At 35.7% G+C, this 20,655-nt stretch overlaps 1 protein-coding gene across 1 annotated transcript; it reads right to left on the bottom strand.

Moving 5' to 3' along the window:
* Positions 1-16,989: 16,989 nt before the first annotated feature.
* On the bottom strand, positions 16,990-18,297 carry LOC110888262. Its single transcript, XM_022135794.1, has 2 exons — positions 18,012-18,297; positions 16,990-17,621 (listed from the first exon to the last, which is right to left on the bottom strand). Exons 1-2 carry the CDS (start codon positions 18,295-18,297, stop codon positions 16,990-16,992), a joined length of 918 nt encoding a protein of 305 aa, XP_021991486.1.
* Between the last annotated feature and the right edge of the window lie 2,358 nt (positions 18,298-20,655).

The following is a 20,655-nucleotide window of genomic DNA, read 5'->3' as shown; positions in this document are numbered from 1 at the left end:
GAAGCCATAGTTGATGTGATTTTTAAATTTATTAGTAAAAATTTTATAGTAACCAATCTAAATCTATATACATTGAACTTGACAAGTTCATTAATGTGTGAATGTACATGGGAATTTTGAAGGTCCTTATTTATGTTTTATTCAAATAGGTAAAGTGAATAGACATGGAAAATTTGAAGGTCGATGCATTAATTTGAAAGTTGCTTATGAATATAAGCCAACTCTTTAAATTTAATAATTTATTAATTTATCGATGTAATAATATCTCGGTAAATTAATAAAATATCCCGGTCCTAACGTTATTAATTTATAGAGGCTTTCCTAAATGTTGCTTAAATCCTATGGTGAAATAGCTAAGGTCATTGTTTAGCTATATTCGGCCAGGGTGATTAGTGATGTCATTGAGTTTGGAAAGGTTTTTATAAAAGTCTGAGACCCACATATGGGTTTATTGGTCAACATAAATGGATTGAGTGGTTAATCCATCAACATAGATGGGTTGAGTGATAAAGCCATCTATGTTGGTCTTAGAGTTTGATAAAAGCCATTCCGGAACTCAATGGCATCAATAATCAACAATGGCTTATGGTATCACTCATTTGTTTTGAAACAAAACAACTCCATTTTGTGATTTTTGAACTCAATTTCATTGTCAACATGAATTCTTTGAAGCTTAAGTTTGTATAGAGATTCAACTTGAGTTATCATATGTTGAACAAGCTCTCGAGTCTGGTCTTTTGTCTCCATGAAGAACACCAACGAAAAACACGAATAATCATATGTAATTACTAGGCAATGAAAATGCCCATCCAAGCTTTGCCTACTCACCGAACCGAACATATCCACGTGCAGTAGCTCCAAAGGTGTGTTAATTGAATTAACAAGGTTCTGCGGATGTCACTTCTTTACTAGCTTGTCTTTCTTACATGAGATACAATCATCGTATAAGTTTATACCGAATGTCAAAATGGGAACCCTGACAACCAATCCATTCTTTACTAAATAAGTCTACTAAAATGGATATGTCTGATTCTTCGGTGCCATGAAATCAACTCCTTTTTGGTAGCATTGGTTAACAGAAAAGTGTACTTTTCTTGAGTTTCGAGAGCTCATATGTAACGATACAGATACTTATACCAAAAGATTAACATGCACCATTATGACACCTTAAGTAAATCCCACATCGGTTGTGGTCAGGAGAGATCCCTGGTTCATAAGTAATCCGATGCCTCTTAAATCACCAACGCGTATTGGACTTAGTTGGCTGTGGAGCACATGAAAACTCCGCAGTTAAGCGTGCTCGGTGAGAGTAGTACTAGGATGGGTGACCTCCTAGGAAGTCTCCACCGGTGCAACCAAAAACAAATCCGTGAGTTCATGGATGGGAACCCATGGGGGGCAAAGCGGACATTATTGCCGGATGTTACAAATGGTATTAGAGCCACTCTTGAGCCCTTCGGGATGGTGGGGTAAACCTCATCGAGGACGATGAGTCCCTAAGGGGGTGATTGTAGCGATAACGATACTAATACCGAAAGATTAACATGGACCATTTTGACACCTTAGGCAAATCCCACATCGGCCGTGGTCAGGAGAGATCCCTGGTTCATAAGTAATCCAATGCTTCTTAAATCACCAACGCGTTTTGGGCTTAGTTGGCTGTGGAGCACATGAAAACTCCGCAGTTAAGCGTGCTCGGGTGGGAGTAGTACTAGGATGGGTGACCTCCTGGGATGTCTCCACCGGGGCAACCAAAAACAAATCCGTGAGTTCCTGGATGGGAAACCCATCGGGGTCAAAGCAGACAATATTGGTGGTGTGAGGGACCAGATGTTACATCTTATATCGAGTTCATATAAATTTCTCTTTCTTTTGGGTCTAATAAACAAATGAATCGATAAGTTCCAACACGTCGGTAACACCCAATAAAATCGATAAGTTTAACACATTGATAATACACAATAAAATCAAGCTCTAGGCTCTCATACCACTTGTAGGTCCATTATCGGATTGGATCTATGAATTCTATGTGTTTTTAATATAAATGGTTATGTGAAATCTAAACAAACATGCTCAACAAACAAACAAGGTAAGTAAACATTTACAATTGCATTTCACTTCTCAAAAACTTGACAAAATCATATACACAATTTGGCTCTAAGATTTGACACCGAATGTAAAACTCCATAAATCCACTAAATTAAGCGGTATATTTAGAAACGGGTAGTCTAGGTAATGAGTTCAATCGTTCCAACCCATTCCATGATATTCCCCCAGAAAAGGGATTCCATTCACTAACAACCAAAGTGGGCGTACCATATGTAACAATTATTCTAAAACAACTATGTTCTAAACAAAATTCAACTTGTTAACACCTACAACTTGACGACTACACGGCTATAGACATTTTGCATCTACATACATAGGCAGTTGCCATTCGCTAGAAGCTTTTAACAAATGGCCGCATTTGTTGCTCCCATTCACTAGACATTCCTAGCGAACGGGGCTTTTGTAAATTGTATAACATTTGTAACAAAACTCCAAAACAAACTTTCTAGGCAAATACTAAACACCATACAATCGACATCACCACTAGGCTATAGACATCATCAAGAATCAACAAGAACCCCTAAAAAACGCATAGACCCTAAGAGTTAAAGGCAAATACTCAATGGCTTACCATTGCGCCAACCCCTTGAAGGTTTTAGTCATTCAATGTTTTAAATAACAAAATATATATATATATATATATATATATATATATATATATATATATATATATATATATATATATATATATATATATAAAGAATAAATTTAATTGGACTCAACAAATTTGTTAGTAAATGATAAAAGATGGACATTAAAATCTAAAACACGTTAGTTTTTTTCTTTTATGAAAAATGTTAAAATGAAACTCGTATATTTGTTTTCACGCCTATCAACCAAAACCAACTTAAAGGCGTGTGTTGAATAGTAATGCTATTTGAATAATATGATATACACAGCCTGTCACTTTAGCATCTCCTCCTTCCTGCACCCACCAACCCTACTCCTTATAAGTACAAGCAGATCATTAGGTTGAGCCAACTACTCCATCTTTTTCTACAGTGTGCAAGAATAAAGCGGTGCATACACTTGCTTTATCGTACCACGCACGTAGAAAAGCAATTCTGTTTCTAGACAAGGTACATAAGTGATTATATGAGCTCATATTTGTTTGTGTATATCTTCTTAATATGTTTAGAAAAAATCCGTTGATCAATGTGGCGCAAGTTCGCTATTTAATTTCTTACCTAATTAAAAGTTTGCTACTTTTGAAAGTTGATGTGTTTCTAGAGATCTGATTGTTCTACAAAATTGTCCCCTTTTTTGTCTATGTGTGTTTGATTAAGCTTTTAGGTGTTCTGACTAATCCAGAATTGAATCGCAAAAACATTGTCTAAATACTTATATATGTGTTCCTGAATATCTTTTTTGATTTAGGAAGGAAGTAAACAAATGTTGTTGTTGTGGAATTCTATGGACGGCTCAATTATTATGCCAAAGGTACACATTTTTATGCGTCATATATAAGTTTATCAATGTAATTATTAAATATATATATATATAGGGCTAGGTTCATTAGTGAACAACCCCCTTTATTGTAAACACTAGTGAACTAATACTAGCCCCTGATTATCAATACACAAGTGTATTTTACGATTTGATGATGTAAATCAATGGTCAGGAATTGTTCACTTAGATATATATATATATATATATATATATATTTAGGAACCGGATAATTGTGGTTTGCGACTTGATATTGCGGTTGCGACTATTGTAGCTTGGGTCTTGGGACTTGATTGTTGTGTTTTATTATTGTGTTCTTGAACAATTGCCCATGGATCTTCTTTACTCAGATTGTGATGGTGAAAAGAATCCATCGTTGGAATTGGTGATCTCGGAAATAAGATTGTGCATATACGGTAAAATCTCATTCTTATTTATTTACTTATCCATTCATTGGAGCTTCTCGCAATTGTATTATTTTGGTATTGTTTTTTATTGAATTGATAATATATGTTTTTTATTATCTCATATTCTTCTTTTAATACTAATAGTTGTAAATGTTAAAAATAAATACCCTTTTGGAACTACATTACTCTTTTCACTTGAAGTTTTTTAAGTTCTAATATGAAAGTGGTGAGTATAACACACAACTAGAAAAAGTGTGCATTGCAAAGAAAAAGCTGAGTAGTTTGAATACAAAACACAAAAAGAATCCAGTTGAAGTTGTTACTATGCTTAAGTATGTAAGAAGGGTTCTTAAACTTCACCCATTAATTAAACCTAAACGTCCAGAGTTATATTTGTTTTTCACAAAAATAAGAACACACAATATTCAACCAATTTGAATCGATTAGTGTGCACATTCCATTATTGATTTGTAATTGATTCACACGAACAAGTTTGATTGAAAATATAGGGTTTAGGAGTTTTAGAGAGAGAGTTCTGGAAGTTGTATGGGAAATGGTTATCACAAATAGCAGATGAACCTCCTTTTATAGTAGCTAGTAGCTTCTCGTTCACCAAGACTTGTGAATTTGTGCTTTGAGGATTCTGTGTTTTGAACCCTTCTTATCATTTTTTTTATTTCAGCGTTCGTTTTATCTATTAATCGCAGGATACATCATCTTCCACCACACCACGTCCAATGTCATCACCCTCGAAGAACAAATCAAAATCCGCGATATGCCGAGTGTGCAAAAGAGATTTGTGCCATGAAAAGGCACTTAACGGCCGCATAAGGTGGCACACACAGGAGGAACGTGAAGTAGCAGGCATTGGAAATGCAAAGGCTGTTTCTTTTAATAGCATTGTCACTCGGGATGCGGATGTGCGAAAGCCGGAATCATCTAAACCTGTTAAGCTCCCTGATCTTAACAAATCGCCCCCAAGGGAGGAGGACAAGCATGCGGCTTGATTTTCTTGTGTGCATGACCATTTTCAGTCTTTAGTCAAAGCTTTGACTTTCTGTACATAATTTTTTTTTTTTAAAGTTGTCCATAAAATTATTTATGTTGTAGTGACGCTGATGAATTATTTTCTTATATGTCAAATTAAAATTTGTTTTCTTATATGTCCAATTAAAGTTTAATAAGCATTCATAATTATTATAATCTCGTCTGCAAAAAATCATTAAAATAATAAAGGAAAGTTCTTGAACTACAACACAACCTTGTTCAGCATCATCTACATATGTTAGTGATTGTCAAGCGGGACATAAGAAATAGAAAAAAAAAAAACAAAAGAATGAAGAGTTGAAGCAGGATTTTAAAATAATATTTGTTAACAAAGCGGTGTAAAAATTTGTATATAATAAAAAATCACATTTGTATAAAAAGGTAATTACAATAAAGAGAAATCTTTGTAAAAGATGTAATATAATAAACAGGTGCCCGACACCGGTGTAAATTGTTAGGTTTAATGTAAAGGGGTTTTTCAAAGGGTTTTAAAAGATGTGTTAAATTATTTAATTGGCATCGTTTTTTGATCTATTAAATAAAAATAGTTCATAGCAAATTTCGAGTCAAGTATTATCTATAGCTGTGTTTAAGTGTTTTTAGTTCTCCTTATGTACCGAATCGCTTTAGTTAAATATTTTCACCACTCTAATAAATGTTTTTTTACTAATGACGTGTAATTTTACTTTGTTCGGTCTGGCCTAAACTGACATAGGTCCACGACGGTAACTAGCAACTCAATCATGGATTTTTTTTAAAAGCTATGTACAAAGATACTATGTTTTTTAAAGATATGTATAATCAGTCAATAAAATATCATATTACATTAGATTACATTGTATAGTACCGTATCATATTATATTATTATTATTATTATTATATTATCACATTACATTATATTATATCATGTCATATTATGTTACATTAGTTTATTATTATTGTCTTTGTCTCCTCTGACATTTCCGCCGTCGTCGATTGTGGTGTTACATGATAGGATACAACATTGTATCATAACATATCCAGTTACATTAGATTAGATCTTATAGTATCATAACGTATCGTATTACATTACATTACATTACGTTACGTTGTTATTATTATTATTATTATTATTATTATTATTATTATTATTATTATTATTGTTATTATTATTATTAGAATTTAGAATTTCAAAACAATAGTTAACATTATTTGATCAATAAATATTAAAACTTAATTATGATAAAAATAATATATCATAAACTTGTGTAATTAAATTGTAAATTGTTTATTCAAACAACATTAAAAAATAATTATTATTTCACCGCACATTTTTTTTTTTGGTCAGCAACACCGTTTTAAGAAAATCTTTTAAGAAAAAAATAGGTTTTTTCCTATGTAACAATAAAATTAAATTAAAAAAACTAAGAGTAACAAATTGTAATACAAGTTGTTGAGTTTCCCCTCATGTAAATTGTTAGGTTTTTTAAAATAGTACTTTCCAAAGGGTTTTAAAAAATGTATTAAATTATATGATTTAGTCAGAGCCGTTGTGTTAATCTATTAAATTAAAATAGCGGGTTGGAAAATATGTACTAAAATATAGGAGTAACTTTGTAGAATAGTAACGAAGTTTTAAAAGTGTTCCAATTAGGTCACTCAAGTTTCAAAAGTGTTCCAATCAGTTACCGAACATTCATTTTTCATTAAAATTAAGGGGTCTTTCATCCATTTCATAGGTAACCGTGGTTATGTGGATTTTTGTTTATTTTTTCCCTTTTATTTGATGCTAACGTCGAGTGACGACGTGGATTTTAACTTTTTTTTATTTTTAATGTAATTAAAGTGTTTTTAATTTTTATAAATATAATTTCATATATTAAAATAATCTGACCCCAGCATCTTATGCTCCATTTTTTTCTTGACACATGGAAAAAAGGACATGGCTCGATTTGAATTTTAAGTTATTTAATTGGGACAAAAACGATACGAGTGACCTAATTAGAACACTTTTAAAACTTAGTTACTATTCTGTGACATTTTCCCTAAGATATAAGATTAAAAGTTTTCATCGCTCTAATATTTGAATTTCATACTAGTGACATGTGATTTTATATGGTTGGTTTTAAACTGACCTACATCTGCGGTTGCAATTAGCGACTCATTCACAGGTTTTAAAAGCAACGTACAGAGAAGCTAGTCTTTTAAGGATATATCACAGAAGCTAGTCTTTTAAGGATATATCATGTTACATTATATTACGTCGTATAGTATCAAATCGTGGTATATTACATTAGATTATTATTATTATTATTATTATTATTATTATTATTATTATTATTATAACTTTAAATTTCAAGACAATAACATTCCATTTAATGAATTAAAAAGTTTATCACAAAATTTTTATTTAAAAAATTATTTTTACTCAAATTTGTGTAATCAAGTTGTAAATTATTTATTGAAATAATAGTGAAAATTAATTATTATATCACTACATAGTTTTTCTTGTCTGCAATATTTTAAGGAAAACTCATCTTTTTAATTTGTAACAACAAAATTAAAAGAAGCACCTTAAATTAAAAATAAAAACTAAGATTAATAAATTGTAATATAAACGAGCGGGTTTGCAGCGGGTTTGCACTATTATTATTATTACTATTATTATTATTATTATTATTAATATTATTATTATTATTACTGTTGTTATTATTATTATTATTATTTTAATTGTTATATTAGGTTATATCATATTGTCTCATTTTATATTATAATTTATTAGGTTTTTATTATTTTTATTATTGTTATTATTACTATATATTAATAAACTGATTGAAATGAATAGTTATTTTAATATTATAATAATATATTTTTTAAAGACTTTTATTATTTTAATATTATAATAATAGTTATTTTCTTTACTTTTTAACTTTAATCGTTTTTTTTAATACTGAACCAGTACTGGTATTGATACCGGTACGGTCCTGTTCGGTATCAGTACATGAAGATAAAAACCGGCACTAATACAGAAAACACCAAAAGTTGGTGCCGAATTGATATTGGAAATCTTTTGGTTCGGGAAATTCAGTGCTGCTACCTGGTACCATTTGCTCATCCCTGATCACGATTATTGTACGAACAACAGTATGGTACAACTTTTTTTTTGTTGATTTTCTTCAACTTTTATTTTTTTCTTTTTTTAGTTTCAGATGTAGGGATGAGCTCGGTGCCAACCGACACAGAATCGGTATTGATACCGAAAATACCGATTACGGTACCGGTATGTGAAGGTAAAAAACGGTAGTGAACCGGTACAAGGAACGCCAAAAGCCGGTACCGAATTGGTACTTAAGATCTTTCGGTTCGGCAAATTTGGTACCGGTACCCAGAACAATTTGCTCATCTCTGACCACGGGTTTCATACAAACAACATCGTTACTATACAACATTTTTGGTTGATTTTCTTTCGGTGATTTTTTAGTGTTTTTTTCTACATTTTCTTTTTATTATTGTTAGCAGTTCCATTTGCAACATGCTCGTAGTGACTTCAAAACACATGTAAACACAGACTAAATAACAAAAGAAATTCGCCGCAACGCGACGAACTTCTTTAAACTTAGTTATTAGAATTTTGAATTTCAAGACAATAACATTCCATTAAATGGATAATATTTAAACTTATATATTATTAAATTTTGTATCATAATATTTTATTCAAAGAAATGATTTTTATTATAAATTTGTGTAATCAACTTGTAAATTATTTATTGAGACAACATTGAAAATTAATTATTATTTCACCACACAATTTTTATTTTGTCGGCAACACCATTTAAAAAAAAATTTGTCTTTTTAATTTGTAACAAGAAAATTAAATATGAAGGTCAGATAATGTAAGAATGTATTTTCATTAAACTGATATATAAAGAAGTGCATTAATTTTTTTAAATAAACAAAGATTAACAAATCTAATACTAATAAAAAGGTCCCCTTAATGCCACATGGCATTTTTATAATAAAATTTCACTAAAAGGCCATATGTCAATTTATCATGTTACCTCAACCATAATAAATAATAAGTAAATTAAGATAAAAAAGTATTAAATGATTGAATTTAATATATATATTAATCTTATATTAATCATTACATCTCTTCAATATTCTTAATTCTTAATATCAGTTATCTATTTACCTATATTTTTATATAATATCTCTACTTTAGTAAATAAAAACATACTTATGAAAAGATGGGATAACCAAAAATATATACATCCATCACTATTTGATGTAACAAAAAATTTCATACATCATCATGTTTATAATTTGTTATTATCATTGTCACAAATGTTAAACATATATATAAACAATATATATATATATATGTATATATATATATATATGTATATATATATATAATCTTAGATAATGAACTAATTCCATTCCATCTTCTATTTGACAACACTTTTTAAAATAACAAAATATTAATTTAAAATAAAATATACCAATCCTTTTGTATTCAAAAACAAAATTCTTACTTCGTAAACGCATCATTTAAAATGAGTAATGTTATATTTTTTTAATTTTGTATGTATAGTTCATATTAGGGTTATATCATTATATCTATTTATATCAAAATTTATATTTATTATGTGTGATGCAAGAAATAACATAAAGTATAAAAAAATGAAAATTTATAATTGTTATGTTTCAAAATTTATAATTGTTATATCTTTCAGACGCAACCAATTTCAAAAGTAACATATTTATTTTTAAAAACTCATTCAAGTTTATATAAACGGAAACATGCATTTTTTTCAAAGAACTTGATCAACTTCATAATTACCTTAAAGCCTTTCATTTTCTAATTTAATATTAAAATTCCAATTATTGTCACGAGTCACTCTCTCCTTCAACTTTACAATTTAGACTTACATTTTATTTAAAAATATTTTTTAATCCTTATCCTTACTAATATAATAAATTTAATTTAAATATGTTAATAACCATACTAGGATGCACTATTTAATTAATTTTATAGATAAATAGAATGTATTTTATTAAATATTATCGTAAAATAAAAAAAAACAATAACTATATATTTTTTACTAAACCATCCTTATATTAATACTAATCGGAAACACGCAATAATTAGATTATACTATTATTAGATTTTTTAACTATATGATCGGGATTATATAGAAGTATGATTTACAAAAAAAAAATATTTTACCTGTGTAATACACGGGTTTGTAACACATATAAATTAAAATATTATTCAATCTAAGTTTTTTTTATATTTAATTCGTGTAATACACGGGTTTATAAACTAGTTGTAATATAAATGGGTGGGTTCGTACCGGTGTAAATTGTAATATAAAAGGGTATTAAAATATATAATTTAATCGTCACCATTGTTTTAATCTATTAAAATAAAACAATGCGATGTAAAAGATTTAATATAATAAACCGGTGGGTTTCCACCTATGCAAATTATTAGGTTTTATATGACGGTCTTTCCCAAGGGTTTTAAAAGATGTATTATAATATATAACTTAAGTAGCACTTCTAGTGATTTTACGTGGTTTAGTAGTTAATGTGTGACCTATGTTTAAGGCTGCAACTTGCAACTCATTCACGTGTTGAATAAAAAGCTATGTATAGAGAACCAATGTAATGTTTTTGAGAGACATGTATGATCACTCATGAAGTATGATATACATCATAGAAAAAACGACATCATACCATAACATATCCACTTACATTATATATTATTATAATTATTATTAATATATCATATTATATCATACTATATTAAATTAGATTATTATTATTATTACTATTATTATTATTATTATTATTATTATTATTATTATTATTATTATTATTATTATTATTATTATTATTTGAAGAAACACCAGATCTAAAAGACCGGAATCAGTTTAGATCTGAGGGTAGGGTTTCTGCACAAAATGGTTAATCCTCTCGCCGATAACTGCTGGACACTACTTCGCCGGAAATCATTGCAAAACAGAAATGCCGTTAGCCTCGCCACGGAGAGAATGGGGGTTCTCTCGGTGACCACCCTCCGACGTGAGAATAAGTACAGTGATCTCAAGAAGAAGATGAAGTAGTAAGAGTGAAAGTATGTGACAGTGAATGAGAGACTTGTATCTGAATTCTCGTATTTATAGCCGAAGTTTAGCGTCAAAAATATTATGGAGGAAATAACGGAATCATCTTTTCCATTTGTAGTTTAATCCCCATCCATGCACACGGATCGCGAATTTGATCAACGCCTGGGGAGATGCCATGTGGAAATTAGCTTGATCCAGATCTACTCGTATATTGTTGTCATCATCGTGATAAGGTTCCAGATTTTGCCACGTCACATTCGGTTATAACCGAATGAGGCCATGCACGATGATCATTTAATGTTTCTAGAAGATCTACAGCTGTAAGCCTTTGATCAGTTGCCACGTGTCCATTCTCTTATAACAGAAAAGATTCCTCTTGTTCAAGTCCTTACCTCTTCATGCGCGCGGATATGTTTAAGACTTGTCTTTTGTTCAATCTTCAAGCTTAACTGTACCCTTGCGCGAGCCCGCGCAAGGGTGTTAATTGAATATTTGTCTTTCCTTTCTCTGGCGCATGATCATTAAGGACTGATCTTTCCAAATCTTGTTAAAACCCGTTGAGCGGCCGCGCAAGGTCTATTCAACATGATTTTAGAGTAAAGTCATGGTATGGTCCTCTGCGCATGCGCAGGGTTTTTGGGACCATACCCCTTCAAGTCCCTCCAGTCCATTGTTGCTCCTATGCGCAAATGGCAAGTAGGTGGAACACTGGACTATAAAAGATGTAGTGTGCGCTTTTGCTATTGAGAAGTGAAAAAAGTTGCTTGGCGCAGGGTATGAACAAGCTTCTTAAAGAAGATATTTCTTTTACTTTCAAGGTGAGTTTTCCATGATTTGAATTTTGAAAATGCTTGTTTTGTGGCAGACAAGTTGGTAAAAGGTACTGTGTAGATGGTGACGTCTAACGGTTATGTGACAGGCTGTCAACCGTGTCACACGTCAAACATTAATTGAGCGTCGTCAGTGGTGTTTTTCACGCGTGATTGAGGCCTTTGCCGTTTCACCACTCACCCTTGTTGCCTTGGTTACCGTGTTTTCCTGAAAAAGGGTTGCGCGTTTTTCGAGGACATTAATTACGATGAATATATATACCCCATTGCCCCTTTGTTGCCAACACTTGCCTTCAAAACCTTTCATCTTCCTCAAGTTCTTTTTCCCTAAATAGGTCTACAATTGTGTTTTATAATCCTCATGTCCACCGGTGAAAAACTAGAAACTTCTGCAGAACAGATGTCTTCTTCTTTACCACAATTGAAGTGGTCAGAAGAAACCTTTAATGATCTTGCTAAAAGCTTTAAATTTCCAGACAGTTGGGGAGCCATTTACCCAAAGGAAGGTCAAACGGCGGCACAGGCTCCGACTGGTTAAATCACGTTGTTCTGGGATTATTTCGCCGATGGAAACTTTCGATTGCCGGTCACCAAATTTTTACTCGAAGTGCTGGGTTATCACCGTTTTCATTTATCATAATTACATCCCATGGGCATGGTTCAAATACGCCGTTTTGAATTTCTCTGTCAATCAATGGGTATTGAACCATTGGTTGATCGATTCCGGGTATTCTACTAGTTGCACTGTTCACTTGGGTTTTACTCATTTATACAGCGTTCATTAGTAAAGAAAATTTTTCTTACACCTCCTAAATCATACCAAGATTGGAAATAAAAGTTTTACTTCATTAGATCGGGGGTTATACTGGCGAAGATGGAGTTTCGAGGTGCAGACGAAATTTCAGTGGAGACCCTGGAAACTCCGGTTGGTGAAATATGGTACCAAGATATCAAAGAGATTCCTTCTATCCAGCTACCAGAAAGGGCCTTAGTTGCTGTGAAGATGAGTTTTTTGTGGAGAGCAGATCGTCGTGACAAGCCAGTATATGTTTAAGACAAAACCAGTAAGTCATAAAAGTCTTTTGTTTGTATTGTATGAAACTGTTTGTTACCGATTGTCCTCTTGCAGATGTCGCCTTGTATTTAGTGGCGTATCAGAGAGAGAAAGGGAAAGTGACAACAGTCCAGCTAGATGCTGGTGAGAAGCCATGGTACCACCAGATTGTGAAGAACTTTGCGTTTCCCAAAGATGCATACTTGGAGACGCAAGCTGCTGCTGATGTTGGTAAGTTCGTCTTTTTGCATTCTCACATAGTATTACAATTCTACTCTTTGCTGATGTTGCGCTTTGGGTAATATTGCAATATGACTTATCTTCTGTTTGTTAGGTGAGTTGATAAATTTAGGCATAGGCCCCGAGTCCAAGAAGAAAAAACGCAGGCCCGTTGCCTCTACTGCCCCCAAGAAAGCTGACCTGCCAAAGGCGGATGCCCCAAAGGCAGAAAAGAAGAAAGGTATGAGCCTAGTATCTAACTCTTGGTGTGATTACATAGTGGTTTCTAACTCATTCGAGGGTCTTGCGCCTGTAGCTGTGAAACAACCAAGGTAGAGCCTCGAGATGCAACGGACATCCAATATCAAACCTAGATGATGCAATTGATCTAATTGATCTGGAGTCAAGTCCTGAGCCATTATTGAGATCCAAGGTGGACAAGAGGAAAAAGCCTGAGAGCGGAGCTGCGGCGCAGCCCGCGAAAAGGATGGCAAGGAGAAAAATTGGTAAGAAAGGCAATCTGGACGCCTTTGCTGCAAAGCTTTCCCCAAGTTTGTGTCTTTTTCAGGTTTCCGCCCATATCGTGTAATAAAATAACCTTGTTAATTTTTCTTTGTAGAAAAACTTGGCTCCTCCAATCAGACAGAAACATTATCTTCTTTTAATGATGATCGCCCCCCGTCTCCCCCCAAGAGTCTGTTAAGGAAAATTTAGAGGGTGAAAAGACTGTGGAAGGGGAGGTGGAGATAACTGATGTTGGTGTTACCAAGCCAGTTTCTCCTGAAGTTGTGGCGGCCGCGTAGGGGCCTGAGAAGAAAAAATCCACTTCTTAAGGTGAGCCACCTGTGGTGACTGCACATTCCACCTCTGTGCCTTCTTCCGAGCTCCCCAAAAATGACGCCCAAAAAACTCAAGAAAATGCTGAACATCAAAGTTTTGTTGTGCATGATGCGGACGAAGAAACTCCTATCCACCCGGATGAGACTCCGGGTGATTATTATTATTATAGGACAAATTCCCAGAAAAGAGCTTCTAACCTCCATGCGCCTGTATGGAAATTGAAACAAGGTGACACATTCTCTGACTGGCAAGTATGCCGTGATTGGCTGCATGGTGCCTTTCCGCCTACTGAAATCAAATTTCAAGAAGAACAAACTCATGAACGCACCTACCGCGCGTATCTCCTTGAAACTGCTAGTTCTACTTCCACCACTCAAAGAATTGTGCTTGAGTGGCGTAGCATGCATAAGGAATGGGATGCTGTTGAAGCTTCTAAGGGAGAAGTTGCTGAAGAGAACGCACGGGTGGCTACTTTGAGAACCAAACTTGACGCTGATCAAGCCAAATTTGAAGATGAGCTGAAGACAGAAGAATGGTCTGCCATGAGCTGGAAGAAGAAGGCTGAAGCTGTAGCTGCTCAGCTTGCGGAAGATCGCAAGCGATGGTGAGAGGTATGTGAGAGAGATAATAACGAAAAAAGAGTAATTCGAAACGACGGGATCAATCTCAAGGCGGAGATTGAGAAGTTGAAGAAAGAAAACGCTAACGCAGAGGCTGCCAGGGATGAAGCCCGTTCTCACCTAGAGCGGAGCGAAAAAAGAGAGGTAGAAACTTGTGCAACTATTGCCCTTAGAAATAAAGAGATTGCGGAACTTACCTCTTTATTGCTTGATCAGGAAGAAACAACAATAGAACTTGACTCAGCAAAGAAAGATTTGCAACTTGCTAAAGTTGAGAAGGTTGAGGTATCGCGCCGCCTTTCTGAGACTGAAGAGATGCTTGAAAATTCTGAAACATCCAGCGTGACGGCGGAGAGCTTGATTGAGCCTTTAAAGAATAACATGTTGTGGATGCAACACCATGGGATCATAAATGTAAGTATCTCAAACCCTTGGTATTATTTTGAATAACTTTGTATGTAAACTTATTTTATGAATTTGCCTGCGTAGGTTGCAAACGCAATCCTGAACTCTCTAGAGTTAGATCAATTTGTTGCTAAGTTGATGGTGACTACGCGCCATGATGGCTATGCGCAAGGGTATGCAGAATGTTCCCAGCATGTTACCAATGCGTTGAAGGTTGACTGGGATACCAGCCAGTCTGCCACCAGTGGGGTTAACACCAATGCTGTTTTCGCTACTACTAAGAAAGAATGTAATAGCCTTCGCATCCCGGTAATGGATCTGGTGACCAATGGGCAGCAGCATGAGAACTATGTGGATCAGTTGAAAGAAGTCTTTCCGGATGAAGCGGAGACCTCAGATGACGAAGACTTAGATTAGGTAGTTACAAATTTGTGAAAGTTGTTTTTGTATTTGAACTTGTTGGGATGTTGAATCCCCTTTTGTAATGACTTGTTAATGCGCTTGTGCGCAAGTAACTCTTTTTTTAATATATCGTATATTTTGGTTACAATATTTGCATGAGTCCAATTACTTTGTTTAGGTGAGACAAATAAAGATGGTATAAAGCTTATGTGTGAACATAGGTCTGGGCCTAGCGCAGTTACTTTTGACTGCAGGCTATTCATGAGACCTGTACTAAAATTACCATAGTGTTTTTGTGCTTACCAAAACAAATTGCATGCATTTGTAGCGAAGCATAAAAAGGCATAATGTAAGTAACAGACTTTGCATTAATATTGATAAGGCGCGGAGGCCGATAAGTACAAAGCTGTTAAGATTACATTTAGGATAAATAAGATAATTAATGTTGATGCGTATGTAAGTAGCAATCCTTGCACTATACGTTGACAAGGCGTATGAAGCATGTCAAGTATAACGAATGCTAAGATTACATGTAGCATCTGTGTAGCTGTTGCGCATTCCACATCCGCGGAACATCCGTTCCATCAATCCTGCGCTGGGTGTATGCTCCTTTCCCACGGAGCTCGTTGATCACATAAGGCCCTTCCCATTTAGGCGCAAGCTTCCCAGGGCGTTCGGCATTCGAGGCTTCATTATCTCTTAAGACAAAATCCCCGGGTAGGAAGGTGCATACATGGACCAGCGCATTATAATATTTTTCTAACTTTGACTTATACATGGCCTCGTTTATGGCTGCATTTTCTCGTCTTTCTTCCAGGAGGTCCGAGTTAAGTTTTCGCTCTTCCTCATTGTTCTGCTTCTCCATGGCCAGCATGCGTGGTGAAGGAAGACCGATTTCAGCTGGGATTACGGCTTCCGTTCCATAAACAAGGCTGAACGGAGTTTCACCCGTGCTGGTCTTTGGCATGGTGCGATGAGCCCAAAGGATACTAGGCAACTCATCCACCCAGCCTATTCGCGCCGTTCCTAATCTTGCCTTGATTCCATCAACAATCTGCTTATCTCTTCCATCCATTTCAATAGGTCCTTAGACGCAAAATTGGTACCATTATCTGTGATGATGCGCAACGGTAGACCAACCGGCAGATAATATGCTCCCAGATAAACTTCCGGATCCCATTGCAGTGGTTGACGCCATGGGTTTCGCTTCCACCCATTTGGTAAAGTAATCCACAGCAACTATAATGAATTTCACGGTGCCGGGCGCATCTACCAAATCAATTGCCCACTGTTGAAAAGGCCATGCTGTCGTTACTGGAACCAAATGATTTTTTGGGCGCATGATCTTTGGAGCGTGGCGCTGGCATGATGCACATTTATGTAGAGTTTCGACAGCACGCCAGGTCAATAATATCCTGCGTTCATAATTTTCGCCACCACCATGCGAGGACCGGCATGTATTCCACATAATCCCTCATGGATTTCTCGAACCAAGTATTACGCGTCAAGTTTATCCACACATCGTAAAAGAGGACCCATATACGACTTCCTGTATAGAATTCCATCTGACATTTCATAATTCAACGCCTTGTTTTGAATCTTTCGTGCCTCCGCTTTCCCTTCCGGAAGAGATCCGTGCTGGAATAACATAATAATTGGAGACATCCAAGATGGATTCCCAATTTCCACCAGGTTCGCATGTTGTAAAGGAACAGACGGATTTGTGAGGACCTCGATGTGCACCTCTTTCGCCAAATTCTTGAAACTTGTGGCTGTTAACTTGCTGAGTGCATCCGCATGCTTGTTTTCACTTTGATTAATATGAATGACTTTGAAAGTCTGAAACTTAGAAATTAAGGCTTTCGCTTGTTCGAGATATAGAGCCATCATTTCACCTTTTGCGTCATAGAGACCGTTATTCTGCCCAGCAACCAACAGAGAATCAATGTGTGCCTCAAGATTCTTTGCTCCCATTTTAATTGCTAAGAGAAGTCCCGCAAGGAATGCTTCATATGCTGCTTCATTGTTGGTGCTTTTGAAATCCAACAGAATGGTGTAAGTAAACTCATGATTATTGGGACTGACTACACGAAGACCAACCCCAGTACCATCATCATTAGAAGCACCATCTGTATACAGGACCCAAACACTATCATCGAAAACTGGGACAGGGTTTCGTATAACTTCACATTCTTGAATTTTATCGATCGGAACTTCAGTAACAAAATCGGCCAAAACTTGGCCCTTGATAGCTAGGCACAGCTTATACAAAATGTTGTGTCCTCCCAACTCAATGGCCCATTTGCCAACCGGCCCGCAACATCAGGTTTTGATAGAATTTGGCCCAGATGATAATTGGTAAGAACAGTTATGACATGGCCAGAAAAATACCTGCGTAGCCTGCGCGAGGCATGGACTAGCGCCAGAAAAAGCTTCTCCATGATTGAATAACGGGTTTTAGGACCAGTCAACATCTTGCTGATATAATAAATTGGTGTTTAAACTCCGTCTCGTTCCACCAATAACATTGCGCCCTACTTCAACATCAGATGCCGAAAGATATAAAATTAACGGTTCTTCTTTTTGCGGAGCTGTCAAAGTTGGCAACTGAATTAAGCACTCTTTCATCTCTTGAAAAGCTTTTTCAGCTTCTGGAGTCCATTGAAACTGACTCTTTTTGACACAATTGCGCAACGTGCTTATGAAAAGGAAAGACTTAGCAGCGTGATTCGCCAAGAATCGATTAAGCACAACAATTCGACCAGCTAATCGCTGCATTTCTTTGATAGATGCTGGTGATGGCATGCGCTGGATAGCCTCCAATTTCTCTGAGTTGACATTAAAACTGTCTTTTGTTACGATAAATCCCTAGAATTTGCCCTCCTCCATGCCAAAAGAACACTTTGCTGGAGTCAGCTTCAAATTAACTTTGCGCAAGGAATCGAATGTGCGTTGGATATTCTTGAGCATTAATTCCTCATCAGGACTCACGATGACAAGGTCATCAATATAAACTTCTATTGTAACACCGATATCCTCTCCAAAAACTTTATCCATCAGGCGTTGATACGTAGCTCCTGCGTTATGGAGGCCAAAAGGCATCTTTGTATAATAGAAAATACCTTTCTCCATGTGGAAGGCTGTCTTATCCTCATCCTCTTCTTTCATCTGCACCTGATGATAGCCCTTGTAACAATCTAAAAAAACATTTCCAGTGGAAGGAAGCCAAAGAATCTACTTTCTTGTTAATCTCTGGAAGAGAATAACAATCCTTTGGACACGCTTTGTTAAGGTCCTTGAAATCAACACACATACGCCATCCGCCATTATGTTTTTGCACCATCACCGGGTTGGCCACCCAAGTTTGATATCGGACTTCACGTAATATTCCTGCTTGCAGCAGCTCAGCTACTTGCTCATTCATTGCGCGAGTCTTCTCTGGACCTAGGCTGCGCTTTGCTTGCACCACTGGCTCTACTGAAGGACGAGCGTTCAACCAATGCTCTACGACATTTCTTGGTACGCAAGTCATGTCCACTGGGGACCATGCAAAAATATCCATATTCTGAAACAAGAGCTGTTTAAGTCGTGATCGAATTGCTGGAGACATGGCATGTCCTAGCAAAACAGTTTGCTAAAGATATTCACTATTGAGTACCCATTTCTCCGATTCGTTGGAAGATGGCTTCGCGACTTTCACTCATCAATAGACATGACCTCCTTTCTTGAATATAAAATTGCTACGCCCGTTTTTGTTGGAAAACCGCAAGCAGCGTGAGGTATGGAAGTAATCATGCTAAATTCCCTTTGCGAACGCCTTCCCAACAAAACATCATGGCGCGAAGTAGCTGGCATTACCATAAAATTGACGGGAACAGTGCGCATATGTTTGCCATCTAAGAGCATGACAGGGAAAGAAATCAGACCTAGTGGAAAGACGGCTTCATTGTAGAAACCAGTTAGTGGGAAATCAACTGGTTTCAAGCGCGCCTTGTCCTTTGGGTCTAACTGCTTGAAACACTGCTCATAGATAATATCCATAGAACTTCGCGGGTCGATAAACATATAATCAATATGATAATGACCAAAAATACCAGTTATGACGACCGGTCGATCTTCTTGAGGACCTCCTGGTACAACAGGAAAAATCACTTGCTGCTCACGCCAACGTTCATTGTGATTTTGCTTGTAGTTGCGCCTGCACGACAGAACACTTTGAATTGCACATTTGCTTTGCTTTCTTATTGCTTGGTCCTTCATCACCGTGGGTGATTTGGCGAACCTCCTTGCGCACATTCTGCACTAGATGAGTGAGTTTCCCGCTTTTGAGTGCCTTCTCTACCTCGGTGCGCAAGCTGATATAATTGTCAGTTGTGTGACCCGTATCCTTGTGATAATCACAGTAGAGATTTGGATTCTGACCCTTCTTGTTTTTCATTTGTTGTGGCTGTTTAAACTGATAATTTTCTATACTTAGAACATCCGCGAGAGTTTTGGTTAGAGGCGTCCACTGCCTTTCTCGATTTTCTTGTTTGATTGCTTTTTGAGCAGCAATTTTGTTGATTGTTGCGCAAGCATCTTCTAAAGATTATGCGCTCGAACTCGAATCCTTCCAATTCTTCTTAAATTTTCGACTATTGCTTCTGCTCATATCCTACAGAAGATTCTGAGGTAACGGAGGTCGGTTAGAACTCAGGTTACGCTTAGTTTGAGTGTACACTTTAGCTGCTGCCATAAGTTTCTCCCAACTTTTGGGTAACCTTTCCGTTCCGGATAAGACCTTGATCATATCATCACATCGTACAACATATTTGATTTTTGCGCAAATCAGGTGCTCGTGCACATCACCAATCTCAAGTACTTCCTTGTTATATCGTGTAATGAAATCCTCCAAACATTCATTATCTCTCTGCCAGATGTTCATGACATCTGCGGAGTCTCTGATAGAATGTCGTTGCTGACTAAAATGAACTAAGAATTTTTCCTTAAGATCATTCCAGGATGTCAGTTTACCTGTTGGCAAGTTATCAAACCATAGGCGCGCAGCACCCGTGAGGGTTTGAGCAAACAGGTGACACCACATAGGTAACGTCCATCCACCAATAAGTCCTGCGCTGGTGAACAAACGCAGATGATCATCAGGATCAGTCAATCTGTTAAACT

The sequence above is a fragment of the Helianthus annuus genome, chromosome 11, assembly GCF_002127325.2.
Source record: "Helianthus annuus cultivar XRQ/B chromosome 11, HanXRQr2.0-SUNRISE, whole genome shotgun sequence".
NCBI lineage: Eukaryota > Viridiplantae > Streptophyta > Magnoliopsida > Asterales > Asteraceae > Helianthus > Helianthus annuus.
This window is presented reverse-complemented; position numbering and strand designations above follow the sequence as displayed.

What these genes read in the sequence shown, in the direction of transcription:
- LOC110888262 (XM_022135794.1), bottom strand. Translation starts at nt 18,297, where the DNA reads ATGCCATCACCAGCATCTATCAAAGAAATGCAGCGATTAGCTGGTCGA. An exon ending in AGTAGGGCGCAATGTTATTG is followed by an intron (nt 17,622 to 18,011) that starts GTGGAACGAGAC and finishes TCCTGTATACAG; the next exon opens with ATGGTGCTTCTAATGATGAT.